We start from the raw sequence: 19,969 nt of genomic DNA, 5'->3' as shown, positions 1-19,969 counted from the left end.
TCTCTCTGTTCTCTTCACCCTCTCTTCTGCTCAAGGTCATCTGCCATCAGCTTGGAAATCAGCCAACATCACCGCTTTACACAAAAAAAGATGCAAAAACAGATCCTTGCTACTACAGACCAATCAGCCTTCTCCCAATTATCAGCAAAGTCATGGAATCCATCATTGCTTCGGACATGAAATCTTTCCTCTTCACCAATGGCTTGATCTCTGATCATCAATTTCGTTTAAGACCAGGTCACTCGACTCTGGACATGCTGCTTCTGCTGTCTCAACAATGGATGGAGGTCCTCAATGCCAAACAGGAAATTAGAGTTGTCTTCCTTGACATATTAACCCTGGTGTTGGGCTAGCGGCTAGGGTGCCGGCTTAGGATCATAGGATCCTGGGTTCGAATCCTGGTCGATCGCCGAATTAATGCCAGGGGGGTTGACTCAGCCTGTCATCCTTCCGAGGTCGGCTAATTGAGTACCAGTTCACTGGTAATTCCCTGTTTGTCGTTAAAGGCGGCAAAAAGGTTTGGCGTCAGGAAGGGCATCCGGCCGTAAAACATTGCTTCAAAAAAGGGGACCAAAAAACAACAACTACCACGGTCCCCGAAAAGGCCAACCCCCGCTTTGCAGGGAAAAATGGCCTCTAAACGGTGGTTTTTTTCCTTGACATATTACGTGCCTTCGATATGGTCTGGCACCTCGCTCTGCTTACCAAACTCTCCTCCTATGGTATCCATGGAAATCTACACGCATGGCTGGCCGACTTCCTCTCTAGTCCTAATCAACGTGTGGCCCTGAATGGGTTTCTCTCAAATCCCCATCCTGTTCAGGCTGGAGTTCCCCAAGGCAGTGTTCTGGGCCATGTGCTTTTTCTGGTCTTCATCAATGATCTCTTTGACTCTCTTGAAAATCCTCTCTATCTCTTTGCTCATGACTCCACTCTCTGCCGCTCCATTCCTCATCCCTCAGATCGGCAGGCTGCAGCCTCCTCACTCTCTGAAGGCCTGGACAAAATCACAGACTGGTCAAACAAGTGGAACATGTCTTTCAATCCTGACAAATCTCACACTCTTACTCTGTCTTTCCGAAAAGACCGACTGGACAACCCTCCCATCCACTTTCTGAATAATCCTCTCCAAGAAGTTCTGTCACTAAAGCTTTTGGGTCTATCTGCCATGATCTTTCCTGGGAAAACCACATTTCATATCTGGCCTCCAAAGCCAGTCGCCGACTGGGCATCCTCCGTCGTGCGAAGTCCTTCCTTGGCACACCTGAGCTCCTCACCACATACAAGGCTTTCATCCGCAGCTCAATGGAATACTGCTCTCCCCTCTGGGCTGGTGCTCCTGCCTCACACAGAGCTCGTCTTCACGCTGTTGAAACCAAAGCTTTCAGAATCATTGGAATCTCCCGCGATGAAGCCAACTCCGAGGGCCTTTCACTTACTCACTGCAGGCAGGTTGGTGGCGGCCTTTCTGTCTTCTACCGACTCCTCTCCGGCCTTCCTCCGCCAGCTCTCTCTCGGTTCTGTCCCCCAAGTATTCCTACAGGTAGCACATGATCTGCCTGCAACCCGATTTTGGTTAAACTGCCAAAATCAAGAGACTCTGCTCACCTTCACTCCTTCATTCCTCTTTTCTCCCGCCTCTCGAACAAACTCCCTCACTCTCTTCAATCCCACTCCTCCCTCCAGGTCTTTAAAACAGCTGTTCACCACCATTTCTTATCTTCCCCATCGAAAACCTTGATCTTTTCTTCCCCGCTAATTTCATCCCAGATCCACTTTTTTGAAATACCAACTTCTTTCCTGGAAGTCCTTGCAGTGTCCTTGTTTTATACTTCTCCCACCCCCCCCCCCCCCCCTTCCCACGCCTCCTCCCCCGAAGCCCTCTCCCTCTCACAGATCTACCGATGTGCCTGCTCTCAAATGTTGTGTTTGTGCTTCCCCTTCTCTCCCCACCAAGTCTACCGCTATCCTTATTATATGTTTTGTGTGTCTGATTTTTTTAATTGTGATAAATGTTAGCTCTTTCACGAGCCTCGAACCTGCATTCAAAAAATTATATATATATTGTTTTCATTGCAGTGTTATGCAGAACGTATCACGGTCTGTACTGGTGTAGTTGGTTACCTTTATATTCCTGTGCACAATGTTCCGGGAGTGCAAGTACTCATACGCATCAGCCTTCTTGGGGGAGATCGGTACACATCATTTACAGATGAAATATTCAAACATGGACACAGATTGTGGTTGTTGAGTTTAAAATTTTGAGTGCAATTCTTTCTGTCATATTTCAAACCACGTTATAAACATCACACTGAGGCTGAAACCAACTTCAGCTCACCTGCTTCATGGGAAACAACAACTCTCTTTCTGGAAGCTTACACAGAAACCGAAGTTGGGAAGCAAGTGTACCTGCACACATCAGACAGCAACATACAGCACACATCAGACAGCAACTTAGATTTTTCATTTTTGTGAAACGTGTAGAGCAAAAGTTGTTTTGTTTTTCAATGTTTAATTGTTAAAATCAACACAAAATGATGAAGATAAAAATTTGCTTGCAAAATCATAGGTCATGGAAGAGCAAAGGTGGTCGAGGGCCACAATTGGACACAAATAGGGGAAAGAAAGAACAGGAAAAAGGAAGGGAGGGAAAGAGAGAGAGAGGGGGGAAGTAAACACAGGACACTGGAAGTGAAGGGAGAATGGAAAGAGGATTCATGGGGAAAAAAAATTGAGGAAAGGATGGAGGGTGACATGAGATAGTGGTGCAACACCTGCCAGGACGGTACTCATTTAAGAGTTTAAAAGAGCGAGAGTTGAACCAGGAGGGGATGACTGGAGTAACTTGTGCAGTGAAGGAGAGGGAGACTTATCAGTCTCTTCCAAGACACTGTGTGTTTTAACCGGCCGTATAAATGAGATGAGCAACCCCATCTGCCATGTGAAGAACAGTGATGTGTTTGAGCCTCATCACGTGATATGATTATAATATGAGACCCTCTTATATAACAGTAACCAAATCAGCTTTTGATGCTGCCATCTCCCCACCAATGTGAGAGGAAGCACAATCACAAACGATTCTCCTGGATCCTGTGGAATATAAAGCTCTGAAGAGGTCTCCATTGGCCAACACAGACACCGTGAAGGCGACGAGTTTAAGGAATTATTTGGAGTGATGGAATCTACAGCTCAGTTTGGAAGACAGCTTTGATGTGTGATCCACATCGTGGCTGATGGTGAAGCCTATAAAGTCAAGAAACGAAACCACTTCTTGTGTCTGACCAGGAAAAGAGATCAGTTGGTTGTTTGTGACAATCGCACCAGATTGACAGGGTGAAACTGAGATTTGTCAGAACTGAAAGAGATGGTCCAACAATCAGGACATTGTGGTGCTGCGCACACACGACTCGATTGCCAGAGAGGTAGGCCACAACGAATTGGTGTAACAAAGAGCCTTTATTCAAAGCTCGTACTTCAGCACTGGGCGGGCTCGAGCTTCGAGCCCGCATATATGTGCCGAGGCCACGCCTAATCTCTGGGCGTGGCCGATCGGTCGAAAGGCGGGGCATGTGCTTTCGCTCCCCGCCTGGACGCTCGCGCCACCCACTGGTGCGCGGAATTATTGCCCCTTGTGCCCGCCACACGCGCCCCCCCAGAATTCCCACGGAAGTGTCGCACGGGGGCCGTAGCGGTCGAAGACGTACTTCGCCGTGCGAAGCTCCGGGGCGACGTGGGAAGGCAGGCCACCGTGGTGTGCCGTCGGCACCGGGGCGAACCTCCGGGCGGTCTCCTGAAGGGCGGAGCGCTGTTGCGCCGCGGACCAAGGAGCCGTGGAGTCGGGGATAAATTCACCCGGTACCCGCAGTGGTTGCCCGAAGACCAGCTCCGCCGAGGACGCGCGCAGGTCGTCCTTGGGCGCCGTCCTGAGGCCCAGCAGGACCTAGGGGAGTCTGACGACCCAGCCACCGTCGCGGAGGCTGGCCCGGAGCGCGGCCTTCATTGAGCGATGAAAACACTTGCACAGGCCATTGGCCTGGGGGTGGTAGGCCATGGTGCGGTGTAGTTTCACCCCGAGCCCTTGCGCCACCGCGGCCCAGAGCTCCGAGGTGAACTGGGGGCCGCGGTCGGACGAGATGTCCGAGGGGGCACCGAACCGGGCAACCCAAGTGGCGATGAAGGCTTGCGCCACATCAGCCGCAGACGTCGCCGCCAATGGGGCGGCCTCCGGCCACCGTGTGGTGCGGTCCACCATAGTGAGGAGGTGGGTGAACCCCCGCGTGGGGGCAGAGGTCCCACCAGGGTCGACGTGCACGTGGTCGAACCAACGCTCGGGCACCGCAAACGGGTGTCCAACGGGGCCTGGGTGTGGCGGTGGACCTTTGCGCGCTGGCACGCTAGGCACATCCTGGCCCAGTCGCGGACGTCCTTCCGGAGGCCATGCCAGACGTACCTCGCCGCCACGAGCTTCTGGGATGCTTTCGTGCCCGGGTGGGACAGGCCGTGGATGGCGTCGAAAACTGGGCGCCGCCAGCCAGCGGGCACGATGGGGCGAGGCCGGCCGAGGGAGACGTCGCAAAGGAGGGCTGCACCCGCGGCGTCGAACGGCACCGCGGTGACGCGGAGGCCCGTGACGGCGGTCCGCAAGGCCTGGACGCCGGGGTCGGCGGTCTGGTCCTCCGCCCTCCGGGTATAGTCGACCCCGAGGTGGACCGCGTGCACGACGGACCGGGAAAGGCAATCCGCCACCGGGTTGTCTTTACCCGCCACGTGACGGATGTCCGTCGTGTACTCGGACACGGCAGAGAGGTGACGCTGCTGCCGTGCCGACCATGGCTCGGCGACCATGGCCATCGCGAACACAAGGGGCTTGTGGTCGACGAAAGCCGTGAACGGGCGGCCCTCCAGCAGATGGCGGAAGTGTCGGACCGCCAGGTGGAGACCGAGCAGCTCGCGGTCGAAGGTGCTGTAGCGGCGTTCGTGCGGGCGGAGCTGCCGGCTAAAAAACGCCAGCGGTTGCCAAGCACCACGCACCCACTGCTCGTGCACCGCGCCCACCGCGTAGTCCGACGCGTCGGTGGTGAGGGCGATCGGTGCATCAGGCGCCGGGTGCGCCAGCATGGTGGCGTCGGCCAGGGCCAGCTTTGCGCCCGCAAACGCCGCGGCCATCGGCTCCGACCAGGCGATGTCCCCTTTGCCCGGCTTGCCCCGGAGGGCCTCGTGCAAGGGGCGGAGGAGCTGGGCGACGTGGGGCATGAAGCGGTGGTAAAGATTTACCATGCCCAGGAACTCCTGGAGTCCCTTGATCGTGTGGGGCCGCGGGAAATCCCTGACCGCCTCCACCTTGGCCGGTAAAGGGACGGCCCCGTGCCTGGTGATGCGGTGCCCCAAGAGGTCGATGGTGGCGACTCCGAAACGGCACTTGGCGGGGTTGATGATTAGGCCATGCTGGCCCAGGCATTCGAAAAGCATGCGGAGGTGGAGCAGGTGCTCCTCCCGGGACGTGCTCGAGACTAGGATGTCGTCCTGGTAGACAAAGAGGAAAGGTAAGTCGCGCAAGACGCTGTCCATAAGCCGTTGGAACGCCTGGGCCGCATTCTTCAACCCGAAAGGCATTCTCAGGAACTCGAAGAGGCAGAAAGGGGTGATGACGGCCGTCTTCGGGACATCGTCCGGTTGGACGGGGACCTGGTGGTAGCCCCGGATGAGGTCCACCTTGGAAAACACGGTCGTGTTTGCCAACCGGGCGGAAAAGTCCTGGATATGCGGGACCGGGTAGCGGTCGGGGGTGGTGGCCTCATTGAGCCGGCGGTAGTCCCCGCACGGCCGCCATCCTCCGCCGGGCTTCGGCACAATGTGCAGAGGAGAAGCCCAAGCACTGTTGGAGCGCCGTACGATCCCCAGCCGCCCCAGCGTGGCGAACTCCGCTTTCGCCACCACGAGCTTCGTGGGCTCGAGTCGGCGTGCCCGGGCATAGACCGGCAGCCCGACCGTGGGGATATGGTGCTCCACCCCGTGTTTAACGGCCACCGCTGAGAAGTCGGGCCGCGTGAGGGCCGGGAAACTGGCAAGGAGGCGGGTAAAGTCGTCCGCTGCCAGAAGCGTGCAAACTAAACTCGCCGGGACGGAACCTTCCAGCAAGCCGCTTGGCAAGCCACTCGGTGAGCCGCTCAGTGAGCCGCTCAACGAGCCGCTCAGCGAACAAGCGAGCGAGCTGAAGGTTTCGGCCTGGACGAGCCATCTGCGCTTCACGTCGACCAACAGCCCATTCGCGCATCGGAAGTCCGCACCGAGCAGTGCCATTGGCACGCTGGCGGTCACGAACGACCATTGAAAGCGCTGCCCTCCGAACCGCAGTGAGAGGCAACGCTTCCCGTATGTGCGGATGGGTGTACCGTTGGCGGCAAGCAAAGCGGGGCCCCGGCCCGTGGTTTGCTTGTCGGACGTGGAGGCGGGGAGGACGCTTACCTGCGCTCCTGTGTCGCAAAGAAAACGGCGCCCGGACAAGGTGCCGGAATGAAAAGGAGGTTGCCGGAATGGCCGACGCTCATGGCCGCAAGTGAGCGCCGGTCGTTTCCCAACCCGTCAAAAGAGCACGGCGGGCGACACGTTTTAGCCTGGCGGCCGAACCTGGCATGGTAGTAGCACCAGGTTTGCGGCAGTAACGGCCGCGGCGGCCGTGCCGGCGGCGGTGGTGGTGGCGGCGGCGGTAGTGGACGGGGCGTAGCAGCGGCCACGAGGGAAGTCGGGAGTGCTGGAGCCTCCGCGCCGGGATCCACTACGGCAGCACCGTACACCGACCGCGTGTCGCAGGCCGCAAAATACTTGTCGGCCTCTCTAGCCAGGGCACGGGGTTCCTTTATTTTGGAACCGGCCAGCGCGAGGCGTACCTGTGCAGGTAGCTGGCGTAGGAAAAGCGCCCGGAATAAGAAATCCGGGGGCTGGTCTCCAAGCAGGGACAGCATGGAATCCATCCGGACGGATGGTCGCGTGTCACCGAGGGCGGGAAGGTCCAGGAGGCGGTCGGCCCGTTCGATCTCCGTGAGCCGAACGTGGTGATGATGAGATGTTTGAGCGCCTCGTATTTGTTGTCGCCCGGCGGGTGCCGAAGGATGGACACGACTCGGGCGGCAGTGCCGGGCCCGAGGGCCGCGACCACGTAGTAGTACCGGGTCTCGTCCGCCGTTATGCCTCGGAGTTGGAATTGAGCTTCGGCTTGCAAAAACCAAACGTCGGCTTGCCCTTCCCAAAACTCGGGGAGTTTGACTGCAACGGTGTTGGTAGCCATGGCGCGTTCGGTGGTCAGCAACGGCTGAACCAATCGGGGTCACCAGTGTGGTGCTGCGCACACACGACTCGATTGCCAGAGAGGTAGGCCACAACGCATTGGTATAACAAAGTCTTTATTCAAAGCTCGTACTTCAGCAATGGGCGGGCTCGAGCTTAGAGCCCGCATATATGTGCCGAGGCCACGCCTAGTCCCCGGGCGTGGCCGATCGGTCGAAAGGCGGGGCATGTGCTTTCGCTCCCCGCCTGGACGCTCGCGCCACCCACTGGTGCACGGAATTATTGCCCCTTGTGCCCGCCACATCATAATTCATGTTTACTAATTACTAAATTATTTAGCTACTCAAGGAAAAGTGGACTTGATCGACACAAACAGTGGATTTTCAGCAAAATGACAGAAACCTCACCTGCTTTCACATACTCCAAAACGACAACCACTCGGTGCACGTATTGGTCTTTTGTCGGCATGTAGATCAACTTTACTGAAGGGAATCAAGATAGTGGAGCACAAGTTAATATGGCATAAGAAACCCATCCAAAGTCAAACACCTTTAAATGACATGATGAACATGCACATTTTGTGTGATGGCAAGTCGTCAACACGTGACACTCAACATAGTTGTTTCACCAACACCATTATAAACATTTGGGCAGGACCGCACCACTAATAATTTCATCGATTAAATAAGCATAAAATTAACTGGGAACGGTTGAGACCAGTATACAAATTGTCCAAACGAGGCAGGAACGGCACGGGGTTATCTGGGTAGTGTGTGTACGAATCGCAATTGGTATCGAGTAAACTTAAGTTTCGGCAAACAACTGATGAGAATTCTTCCAATAACACGACATTTGGCGAACACACAACTCAGATGCGGTTTGCTGAGTACATTTGATTTACAGTGTGTTGGAGTCTCATTTTTGATTACACAAAAACAAATGAAAGTGAAACGCAAAGAGCTGATAAGAGGATTCTGTTTACAGCAGCAGATTCTCTTCTTCTCATCACTTGCTGACCACTTTTGCTCATATCGTCCCTGCAAAAAATGTTCTACAGATTCCATTAAAATGTTTCTATAGAAGTCTTATACACATCCTATAGAATAGAGCAGTCCAAAAGAGTTTCTATATAACTCTAGGACCGTTTCTATAGAACAACGTTCCTAAAGAACATGTTTTCTATAGAATCCTGAAGAGTACTTTCTATACAATCTTATAGAGCGGTTTCTATAGAATCCTATAGGATCATTCTTTAGAATCCTATAGACCTGTTTCAATAGCACCCTAAAGAATGGCTTCTATGGAAAGGCACAAACTCCTATAGAAATTAATTCTATTTTGAATTAATTAATTCTTGTCAAACCTCAAAGACAAATCATGTCTTTCTTGGTATTTGTGGTAAAATTTAGAGGTCCTTGAAGTAAATAGAATTGCATTTCAATCTCAATATGTACATTTATCATCAAAAACTAGTTATTCAAGTCTCTCTGAGAAAGGAATTGTGATGATGGTCATTTCATTGCAAGTATCGTCACGTGAATGCCCTCTGTTAATACCGTGGGATCACAGATAGCCAAACGGGCTTCATCTCCGAGGCGACGATCAATTGCGGATTTGACTAACAAGCACGGGTGGAAGAAGGAAGAGGAAGAAGCGGCGAGCTCTTACCTGACGCGATCTCACCGGCAGCTCCGATCCTGCAGGGAATGAACTCAAACGAACACGGGGGTAAAATGTACAAAAATAAACGATTTATTATGCAGAACCTGAGAACAATGGACACGACGGAAGAAACTAAATCCTAAATTGGGATCCCGCACACCTCACTTCAACAACAGCACTGGGGAAAGAATTAAATAAAAGAATCGTCGTGTTGTGTTCTGTGGTGCGTCTTATCTGTCTGGATGTGTGATGTCGGTCAGGCTCCATCCGGCTCCGATGTTGGTGCGAAGCAGGCCTCCGTCCGCCTCGTTCACTCATTGCTCGGCCCTGAGCCACCTGCTCCCCGGTCTCTTCTGCTCAGCGGCACACCTCGCTCGCCCTCTCGTCGGTCGCACGCGAGGTTCCCATTTGCTCGCAGCACCAAGCCTCGCTCGTACGCTCGCACCAAGAGAGGATGATCGTCGGCGCCCCACCGTCTCTCCAACGTCCACCACGCGAAAGTCCAAATGGGAACGAGAAGCAAGGGCAGAAGGGAGGTCCAAACGGGGAGGAAGCCAAAACGAGAAGGGTAAGCGCAAAGGAACAGTCCAACGCAAGAGGGCAAAGGGAAGAGCTTCGGGCAGGAAGGAACCAGGAACGAGAGGGCCAAGAGAAGAAGAAGACACAAAATGCCGGCGAGCGAGAGTTCTACTCGCCCTCTTCTGACGTCACTGGCACTTTTTCTCCAACCAGTGCCTCGCTTCTCACCTTCCCAAATCTTCTCATCGCGTTGGTGTCTTCTCATTGGCTGAGCGCTTCCCGCCCCCCATGTCATGTCATGCCATGCCATCCGTCGGTGGCCAATCAGTCTGCCGCTTCCTTCCACCTTCCTCCCTTCCACCAATCAGTGGCCAGCTTCATACCCCCTGGTGTGATCTTCCCATCAACCCTTTTTGACCAATCATGTGTGAAGTGGGCGTGGCCTCAGCCTGCCTTGCACAATGTGTGTTGCTATGCCAGCTGGTGATGTGGCTGGCTGCGGCCCCATCGGCGGTGCCCCGATCTGGCTCCCTGCCTGTTCTTCCTGTGAGTCTTATTGTGGCAGAGGGGAATTAATTAATGTGTGCACTAATGGATCTATCTAATGTATATGAGTGCGTTGCCATAAGGGACACTGGGATGCTCACAGAGGGAAGGACACACAATGGAATTTTACCCATAATCCCTGTGCTAATTATAGCATGCCCTGCCCCCTCGTAACAGGGACAAAGATAAAAGCTTAACCCGACATTCGGGCTACACAGAACTTATTACAGGTAGAGTCCCTATCACGACAGTCGAGCACCTACCTATGCAGATGTACCTGGATCTAGATATTCCTCTACCCCTAATTCATAACACAGCCCTCCCTGGAACTGCAGCCCCTGCAAGGTTCACTGCAGGTGCTACCATTCCAGTCTTAACACTTCCTGTCTCACACTTAATTAGCCTATGAAATAAATCAGGAGGGCTGTGGGAAGTGAGCCGGAGCTACCTATCTGTTCTCCTTAACATGCTAATCCCCTTAACAATCATGCAGTCAAATATTTACAATGATTTTCATTGGTCACTCCTGTGGTGGGAGGAAACCAACAAAAACACGTAAAAACCTAACTTTACCACAAACTTAACCTTAACTTGCAAAAACTCAAACTTTCAAAAACTCGAATAACATTTGTACAAACCCCTTCCTACAGACCACGTCCCCCGGTGGATGCCACAAGACGCAACCTTACTTGTGGGTCCATCCCAATGCACCCCTAAATTTCCACGGGCCCTGTCCTGGTGTTACATGTGAGTGACTTAGCTCGGTGGATTTCGCCCACATTCATGCAACACAAACCCTTAACCACTCACACACATTCCAAAAATCATTACGAGACTAAATCATTACCAAGCACTTATTCCACCCCCCTGCAGGACCATGGCATCGATGTCATATTCATTTGTGCATTCATTTCTACGAGGCAGCGGAGAGGTACCGCACAATCAAGAGGGTGGGGGCGCTTCAGGCTGTGGTGCCCGCAGTCCCAAAAACAAGTCACTTGACTTACAAATTCATTGCCCCCCCCCCCCCCCCCACACCTCTTGGCCCGTGACAGTCAAACAGCCCTTTCCGCCGTTACCCCACCGGTGGGTTCTCCACACACCAGGCTCTGTGCCCTCCTGCTTCAGCGCAGCTACACGGGTCGCCAGGAGTCTGCCACCTCAGGGCACCCAAACAGACCCTCTACCGACGAGCTCCAAATTTCCAGATACCACTGGCTGCCAGGGGTAATTGCCACAGAGGGGGGCCGCAGGCTTCGCTCCCCAGAGCTTGATCTGTACCTGCGGACACACACACCTTCCCCACCCACAAAATCCCCAAAACACATTTCCTCCCCCGCTGCCATTCAATTCTCAACACATTTCCAGAGATGGTTCAAAAAGTGTTACAAGAGTTGCCATGGCCTGCTTCATGTGAAATCCCATTCACATTTAAATCACATTTTCACAAAAAAAACCCAATAGTCACTCATCACTCATCCATAATCTCCAACCTCACGACCACATAAAAACATATCACATCTACACAAAAACACACGCCACCCACAAGACACTGTGTGGCACCCATTCCATCCCCCTCACCGGCCATGCCATCACTCCAAATCCTGGAGCCTTGGACGGTAAACATCAAGGCCTGACCTCTACCTTGATGTGCAGGTATTCCGGTTGGTCAGGTCCAAAGTGCCATCCACCCTCAAAATCCCAAAATGTATCCCATTGGGCCTACCAAATTTTCACCAAATTTTACTTTTGTCCCCACTATACTGGCAGGTATGTGGATCCGCATCCAACGGTGAACTGTTCTAAACTACTACATGTGGCTACGACAGCTCCGCACCTCTACCATGCAAGGGTCACCGGGACAAGGTGAGCAGTCCAAACGCCAACATGGCCCATGAGTTTCCATAAGGGTGCGACCAACCATCCATCCTTCGGCCCCCCTGTGAGGAACACAGCTGCACTAGCCCCAGCTGGCCAATGTGGTGAGCACCTGCTGCCAACAACACTCACTCACACAACCTCGGCCATGGGGGAGACAGTCGCAGTGCGTGGCATTCCCCTCACGTCACCTACACCGCCCTCATCCCCCAGTTCACAGAACTGCAGCCCCCTGTGCCCACCCACACTTGACCACACCAAGGTCCAGTCGACAGCTATGCTCCACCAGGAGACCCACCCAGAAGACATGGTCCACACACCTCGGACACCCATAGGACCACGTTGACCCTCAACTACACAACTCCATCCCCATAACCCCACGTCCCAAGTATCGGCACAGTCGCCCCCACAGCCAGTTGAAGGCTGTGTCTTGCTAATCTATCAATTTTATCACAGCCTCCAACACTTTGGTCTAACACCCCTGGATCAATAATGGTGACACCGCTGTCAGTATCCACCATGACATTTCAAAATTCACCCTTAAATTTGCATCTAACCTCAGATGACCATACCAAACATTTTTCACATTTTACTAAACTCACCAAAGAAGGGTGCTTCTCCATACACATACACATCTCCATACACGTCTTCAGGCTGTACTGCTTTGACTTCCAGATAGAATGGAATTGAACGAATGCATTACAAGCTTTGCAGAGTCTTGCCTTGATATCTTTTTTGGCTGCATTGTCTTTGCTGATTAGACTGCCTCGGTATGCAAACTCATCTCCAGTCTCTACCTGGGTATGTAAACTAATCTACAGTCTCTGCCCTGGTATGGTATGTAAACCCATCTACAGTCTCTGCCTCGGTATGCAAACTCATCTACAGTCCCAAGGGCTTCTCAAACTCATCTACAGTAATGGATGCACGAGGTACTGTTACGTGCTCCTCCCCAAACCCCGGTCACGGTGTACCTCCGAGCCCCGAAAGGAGTCACGGCAGAAAGATGTGCTATTATGTGTGCCAATGACCAATGGTGAAACCACACCAATCAGTTGATACCAAAAACCAAGTATTGTATTAATATCACACAATAATAACAACTTGCACAAGTACAATAAAATCTCAATTGCACAACAAACACCATATAATTCCTATGATGGTACCACCAGTTTCTTAACTCAATAACTCAATAACTCACGGTACTCCACGTGAGCAAAACGTAACACCCCCAAAGTCACTGTCATGGCACCAGGCCCAAAGTCGATCCACGCTCCAGTGATCACAAGAAAACAGGTCGTACTGAGACCTGAACCCAGGACGGCTGACAGTCGACGCTGCCAAAGAGCCGCTTGGTGAGGTGTCAGGCCAACGTCGGTCAGGCAAAAGTTCACCCAAAAGGCGACTGGGAATTCACACCTTCAGTTCACCAGACAACGACGCTGATATGAACGAGCAGCGGCTCCCAAGCGGAGAACTTTTCCCAGGCGAAATCCACGACACAGACGCGAATCAGGCTAAAGGCTGGCGCGAGATGAAAAGGCTGGTGTGAGATGAAATGGCAGACGGGCCCGTAATGGAGGCGTACCCGCTCTCCAAGAATGAATCACTTTCGGAACCAACATCAAAACCCATCACGCAGGTTTATCTGCCACAGCGACACTGTCACAGGAATCCCTTTCCCGGGAAAACCAATTTTCGCTCGTGACCAACGTTCACCAACGTCCGCTCGACACCTCAAAGCAGAACGGCCTTTCTCTTCCCGATCTCACTTGATCCGCTTCAGCCTCCTCATCTTCTTCTTCCAGTTTCTCCCGATCCATTTCGTTTTTCTTTTGAAACACTAATTTTTACTTTTGAAGACAGTTATCTCCATTTCACTCAAACTATAACAATCATAGTATATGAAACTAAAAATGCTTCCAGTGGGGGAAAACCACAAAGAAGGAAGTGACGAATCCGTAACACTCCCCACCCTACAGAAAGAAAGTTTGAACATCGTGAAAAATTTATTTTCATGCAAAAACCCTCTTTAACAAACAAAAGTAAAACTCACACCCAAATGATCAACTCACGTGAGCAGCAATAGTTAATATACCCCAGAAGAAAGCAACAAAACTTCCAAACAACCTACAGGAATTTTCAAAGTTAATTCACTCTGGATAAAGCATCAGGAACGACATTGTCCCTGCCCTTTACATGCTCAATTTCCAAGTTGAACTCCTGCAAAGACAAACTCCATCTCATCAACCTCTGATTTTTATTTTTCATTTTTTGAATGACGGTTAAGGGGTTGTGATCGGTGAAGACTTTTAACTCTGGATTCTCTTGCACCCCGACTACAGGCACGACAGGTGAGACAGGAACCATTTTTTTCACAGGCATCCTCTCATAATATTTATTCAGTCGGTTGACATGACACAGCTGCTGCTTTTTCCATCGTTCGGGAGTGGTCACCACGTATGTCACCTTTCGATTGTATAGGGACCAAAATACCTAGCCTGTAGTGGCTGACCTGGAACAGGAAGCAACACTAACACCCGGTCCTCAGGACTGAAATTTGTTATCTGAGATTTCTTGTCATGTCTCACTTTCATTTTATCCTGTGTCACTTTCGAGTTTCCTCTCGCAACTTCACAAGCCTTTGCCAATCTGTGCCTAACCGATGACACATACTCTACCACTGTTGACTGCGCCCCTCCTGTAGCCACTGTTCTTTCATCAATTTCAATGGTCCTCGAACTGCGTGTCCAAACACAAGTACAAAAGGACGGAATCCCAATGACTCCTGAAAGGATTCCCTCGTAGTAAACAACAACAAGGGTATTCCCTCATCCCAATCCTTGTCACATTCAAAACAGTACGTTCTGATCATATTCTTCAATGTCTGGTGAAGCCTTTCCAATGCCCCCTTGGCTCTCGTGATGGTAGGTACTTGATCTTACTTGCTCCACTCCCAACAGGTGTACCACTTGCTGAAAAAGCGTTGACATGAAATTGGAACCCTGATCAGACTGGATGACCTTAGGTAGGCCAACCAAAGTGAAAACTTAATCAAGGCCTTCGCAATAACTGCCGCAGTAATTTTTCGAAGAGGCACTGCTTCTGGGAACCTCATGGAAGCGCACATGATGGTCAGCAAATACTGATGTCCAGCCTTAGTTTTAGGTAAAGGGCCTACACAGTCAATAATGACACGGCTGAATGGCTCTTCAAAAGCTGGAATTGGTTTTAATGGTGCAGAGGGGACTTTCTGATTAGGTTTTCTCACCAGCTGGCAAGAATGGCAAGATTTACAGAACTCCGCCACATCACGTCGCAATCCTGGCCAGAAAAAATGTACCAAAATTCTGTCACATGTCTTGTTCACTTCAAGGTGTCCGGCCAAAGGTGTCTCATGTGCCAAACTCAATATCTCTTTCCGGTACGGCGGTGGCACCACAATTTGGTAATGAACTTTCCACTCATCATTTGCTGGCACCTCCGGTCTCCGGCCTCCTGTCTCCATTTTCTCATGAGTATTTACCCTTTCATGAAGTAACCAACAGGTATCTTCATAGCCTCTTCCTCCGTAATGGCTTTACCAATCAAACTCCGGAGCTCCGAATCTCTGTGTTGTTCTTCAACAAGTCTCTTTCAGACAAGAACCGTTTGTTCAGCCTCGTTCCCAGATGTCTCCGACGGACACTTCATTTTCTCTTTTGGTCCAGATGCCACCTTTTCCTTAGGTTCCTTGATGCCACTCCCTTTCCTGTTATCTCTTCCAGACTTTTCCTCCAATATCTCTAAGGAACCCAAATCCACATCACCTTCCTTCTCCTTCTCTTCAGAGCACTTCCTACCCATAGCACGAGTCACCACACAGGATGGAAAGATACCCAGAATCTCCTGCTTTAACTGTGTTGTGTTATTTTCCATACCGGGCTTTTCAACAAACATCGGATTACCAGAACTCGACCGCCGGCCAAATCATTCCCGATAATGAGAAATTCCCTCTGCAGGAAGAGTGGCTTGAAACCCCACAGTGACCGGTCCTGACACCAACTCAGACTTTAAATGGATGACGTGAAGAGGAGCTTTAACATAGCCACCAACCCCCTGTAAGAGAACACTAACCTCCATTGCCGTCTTCTCCGACAATGGCAAAATGCCCTCAAGCATCAAAGATTGATGTGCTCCTGTGTCCCTCAATACCCTATCAGGTCTCTGGTTCGTTAAGTCCCCATCCAGTGACACAAACCCCTCGGAAATATAAGGTTTGTAACCCTCTTGGACAAGGTCATTCTGTGATGCCGTAACTTTGGCACGGGAACCTTCACAAGGCACTGTCCTCCAAGGATGATTTCTCGCATTGGCCAACGCATTCGGAGTTGCACTAGTCCAACACCGCTCCTGATTTTTCCTTTTCAGGGCATAACATTGGGACATCAAATGCCCAGGTTTCTTACAAAAAGTGCAAGTAGGCCCGGAGGAAAAACTTGTGGTCTGCCTCAGGCCCCCCGGAAGATAGGTCTGCCTTGCAACTGCAGTCTTCTGATCCCTAAAAGTTGCGGTATCAGATTTGTCCCCATAGTCCTCTCTACGCCGCCTCCATGAAAATTTGTTTTCCGATCCTGATTTACCGTAACTCCCCTGGCTAACTCTAGGCGGGAAGTTGGGTTTGTGGAACCCCATCCGGTGTGTCAAGGCATAGTCAGCTGCCTGCCACTGTTGCTGCATCATACAACTCAGGTACCTTTTTTCATCCAGATGCACTTTAATGTCCACGTGGACACACTGTTTGAATTCCTCCACCAAGATCAATTGTCGTAAAAGGTTGAAGTCTTTCCCAATCTCCTTCGAGTCACACCACCTATCAAACATAGTTTCCTTCATTCTGGCAAACTCCACATGGGTCTCACCCTCCCTCTTCCTGGCATTCCTGAATTTTTGTCAGTAAGCTTCAGGGACCAATTCATAGGCTTTGAGAATGGCTTTCTTCACTACCTCATAATCTACACATTGGTCAATCGGTAAAACCGAAATAGATATCTTGAGCTTTACGCAACAGACCACTTTGTACTAACATAGTCCAGGACCCCACAGGCCATTTTAGCATTTGAGCCACCTTCTCAAAGTGTAAAAAGAACTTGGCTACCTCCTTTTCATTGAAGGGTGGAACAAGCCTCACATGCCTACCAACATCCCAAGAGTTCTGACTGGTTGTCGAACTAGCCGGCATGGATACTACTTCTCTCCGTTCCCCGAGTAATTCAAGCTCCTTGAGTTTAAGTTCCCTCTGATACTCCATGTCCCGTTCCTTTAGCTCCATTTCGGCTCTCCTTTCCTCTGCTCTTTCCTCAGCTCTTTCCTTTTCTGCTTTCCATTCCAACTCTTTTAACCTTTCCTGGCTCTGCAGTTGCATCTCCATTTTCCTGAGCTCCACATTTCCTTTGGTAACCAATCCAAGGCTACCTCTTCCCATGTTCCTTGTCCCACTAGAGATTCTACCAACAATGTCTGAATCTCGGCTTTCTTCATACTAACTCGGACCTCCAAGTTACAATATTTGGCCAATATCATGAGTTCCGATCTTTTTAACGCCTGGAACTGTGCCTCGTTGGGGGACGTCGCAAACTTTTCTACGTCAAACACCATGGTGACTATTAGTTAGCACCTGTTAACCTTCACACAAAAAATTCCAAATTTTCCTGGAATGTTTGAAAATTCTAAATTTGGGAATTTTGGGAATGTTGGGGTATTCAATCCCGGCCGCGCCGCCAATTTCTGTTACGTGCTCCTCCCCAAACCCCGGTCACGGTGTACCTCCAAGCCCCGAAAGGAGTCACGGCAGAAAGATGTGCTATTATGTGTGCCAATGACCAATGGTGAAACCACACCAATCAGTTGATACCAAAAGCCAAGTATTGTATTAATATCACACAATAATAACAACTTGCACAAGTACAATAAAATCTCAATTGCACAACAAACACCATATAATTCCTCTGATGGTACCACCAGTTTCTTAACTCAATAACTCACGGTACTCCACGTGAGCGAAATGTAACACCCCCAAAGTCACTGTCACGGCACCAGGCCCAAAGTCGATCCACGCTCCGGTGATCACAAGAAAACAGGTCGTACTGAGACCTGAATCCAGGGCGGCTGACAGTCGACGCTGCCGAAGAGCCACTGGGTGAGGTGTCAGGCCGACGTCGGTCAGGCAAAAGTTCACCCAAAAGGCGACTGGGAATTCACACCTTCAGTTCACCCGACAACGACGCTGATATGAACGAGCAGCGGCTCCCAAGCGGAGAACCGCGAATTCCCAGGCGAAATCCACGACACACACGCGAACCAGGCTAACGGCTGGCGTGAGGTGAAATGGGTGGCGCAAGGTGAAATGGCGGATGGGCCCATAATGGAGGCGTACCTGCTCTCCAACAATGATTCACTTTCTGAACCAACATCAAAACCCGTCACACAGGTTTATCTGCCACAGCGACACCGCCACAGGAAGCCCTTTCCCGGGAAAACCAATTTTCACTCGTGACCAACGTTCACCAACGTCTGCTCGACACCTCAAAGCAGTGGACCCACAAAGACGGAAGTGACGAATCCGTAACAGTACTGTGTTTATGTTCATCTCCTTGGTCTTGGTGGTGTTGATATTAAGACCTGTTCTCTTGGCAAAGCTAGCTAGCCTTTCAGTTTTTCCTTGAAAAGCTGTGTTCCTTGATGACAAAACAGCGAAATCGTCAGCAAAGTCCACATCTTCAAGTTGGGTGTAAAGTGTTCAATGAATGCCTTGTACGAGAGCCGTCACATCCTCTTGTACCATCGGTGATACTTGATAACTATCTGATGGTCTATCTGATGGTCTATCTGATGTCTGATGGTCTATCTGAAAAGGTCTATCTGATGTGGTGTTCCTCGTGATCCAGTAGAAAGTAATCAGAAAGAGGATAGGTGATATAATACAACCATGGCAAACTCCAGACTCTCCCGGGAACCACGCTGACAAGGAGGTCTTCATGACAACAATACATTCAAAGTGTTCATAGAATTTGCTTCTTCGAGTGATCGTAGTCTGTGGAATTCCATAAGATCTCAGTATCTTCCACAGGCTTGCTCTATCAACATGATCAAATTCCTTCTTGAAGTAAATTAAGTTGATATAAAGAGGTGTATTTCATTCTAAGCATTCATATTATTATCTATATATATTCTCCGTAGGTGATTCTGTCTGTGACGAGTCTGTCCGGGGGCGTGGCCTCCTCCGTTGAGGGAGTAGCTCTCCCCATTCTGGAAGGAGCTTCAAAAACAAATATCCACCATTTTGTTGACTCGCATAACTTTGAGGCCTCTTTTGTGAGGCCAGCAGTGTCTTGCTCTCTGTCACAATTTTATTTCAACTCTAATTCGATATCTCATTTCATTTTTCACAGTCGCTAACATGGTTTTAGACTCGGTTGAAAAAAACCGGGAATAAAATTCGATGAAAGTTTCTGTTTACAGAACAAAATGCATTTTCAAAAGCCTGTAACATAAAGGCCATTGAGACTCTCTCACGCCTTTATCTCCACTCTAACTCACCATCTGATTTCATTTTTATCGATGGTTTTAGACTCGGTTTCAGCAATAATTGAGAAAATTCACGCACACATGGGAAATAGCTGAGACACGCAGCACGGTATATCAATTCGCGGCACGGTAGATCGTACACCGCCTAAAATAACAGCCAATTGCGGTGGACTTTTCCATTTGATGACAGTCGTCACAAAAAAGTCAACAGAGAGGGGCAAAGCTTCGTTCACATATCGCCACAGACGGGAAATTGCCAACAGATATTTATTCATTCAAATTTCATTCATCATTATTATACGGATGTAAAGGTAATCCTGTTTAAACACCCCATTCATTCCATCGATCTTTTTTTTTTTCACGCAAGTTTTCAAGGCTGAATCGTGTTCACATCAAGAATTAATAAACAAACTCCATTTCACGTGTGCATGGACATGTAATTCACATATGTAAAATAAATAAATAAACACGAGAAATTGCTGAGAGATATTTTTTCGTTCTTATTTCATAAGCT

General features: G+C 50.3%; 1 protein-coding gene across 1 annotated transcript in view; it reads right to left on the bottom strand.

Annotated features, from left to right (window-relative positions):
- The window catches only part of LOC144891205 (5'-AMP-activated protein kinase catalytic subunit alpha-1-like), a 114,781-nt gene extending 106,777 nt beyond the window's left edge, over window positions 1-8,004 (bottom strand). Inside the window, exons 1-3 of the mRNA XM_078773579.1 lie at window positions 7,692-8,004; window positions 2,339-2,409; window positions 2,125-2,181 (exon numbers count right to left, since the gene is read on the bottom strand). Of these exons, the coding sequence (XP_078629705.1) occupies window positions 2,125-2,181; window positions 2,339-2,409; window positions 7,692-7,752 (189 nt within the window). The 5' untranslated portion in view covers window positions 7,753-8,004. The remainder of the gene's footprint in view (window positions 1-2,124; window positions 2,182-2,338; window positions 2,410-7,691) is intronic.
- Window positions 8,005-19,969: the final 11,965 nt, after the last annotated feature.

This window comes from Myxine glutinosa, chromosome 3 (genome assembly GCF_964187855.1).
Source record: "Myxine glutinosa chromosome 3, kmMyxGlut1.1, whole genome shotgun sequence".
Classification (NCBI taxonomy): domain Eukaryota; kingdom Metazoa; phylum Chordata; class Myxini; order Myxiniformes; family Myxinidae; genus Myxine; species Myxine glutinosa.
The sequence above is the reverse complement of the archived record's forward strand: the minus strand, read 5'-3'. Positions and strand labels throughout refer to the sequence as shown.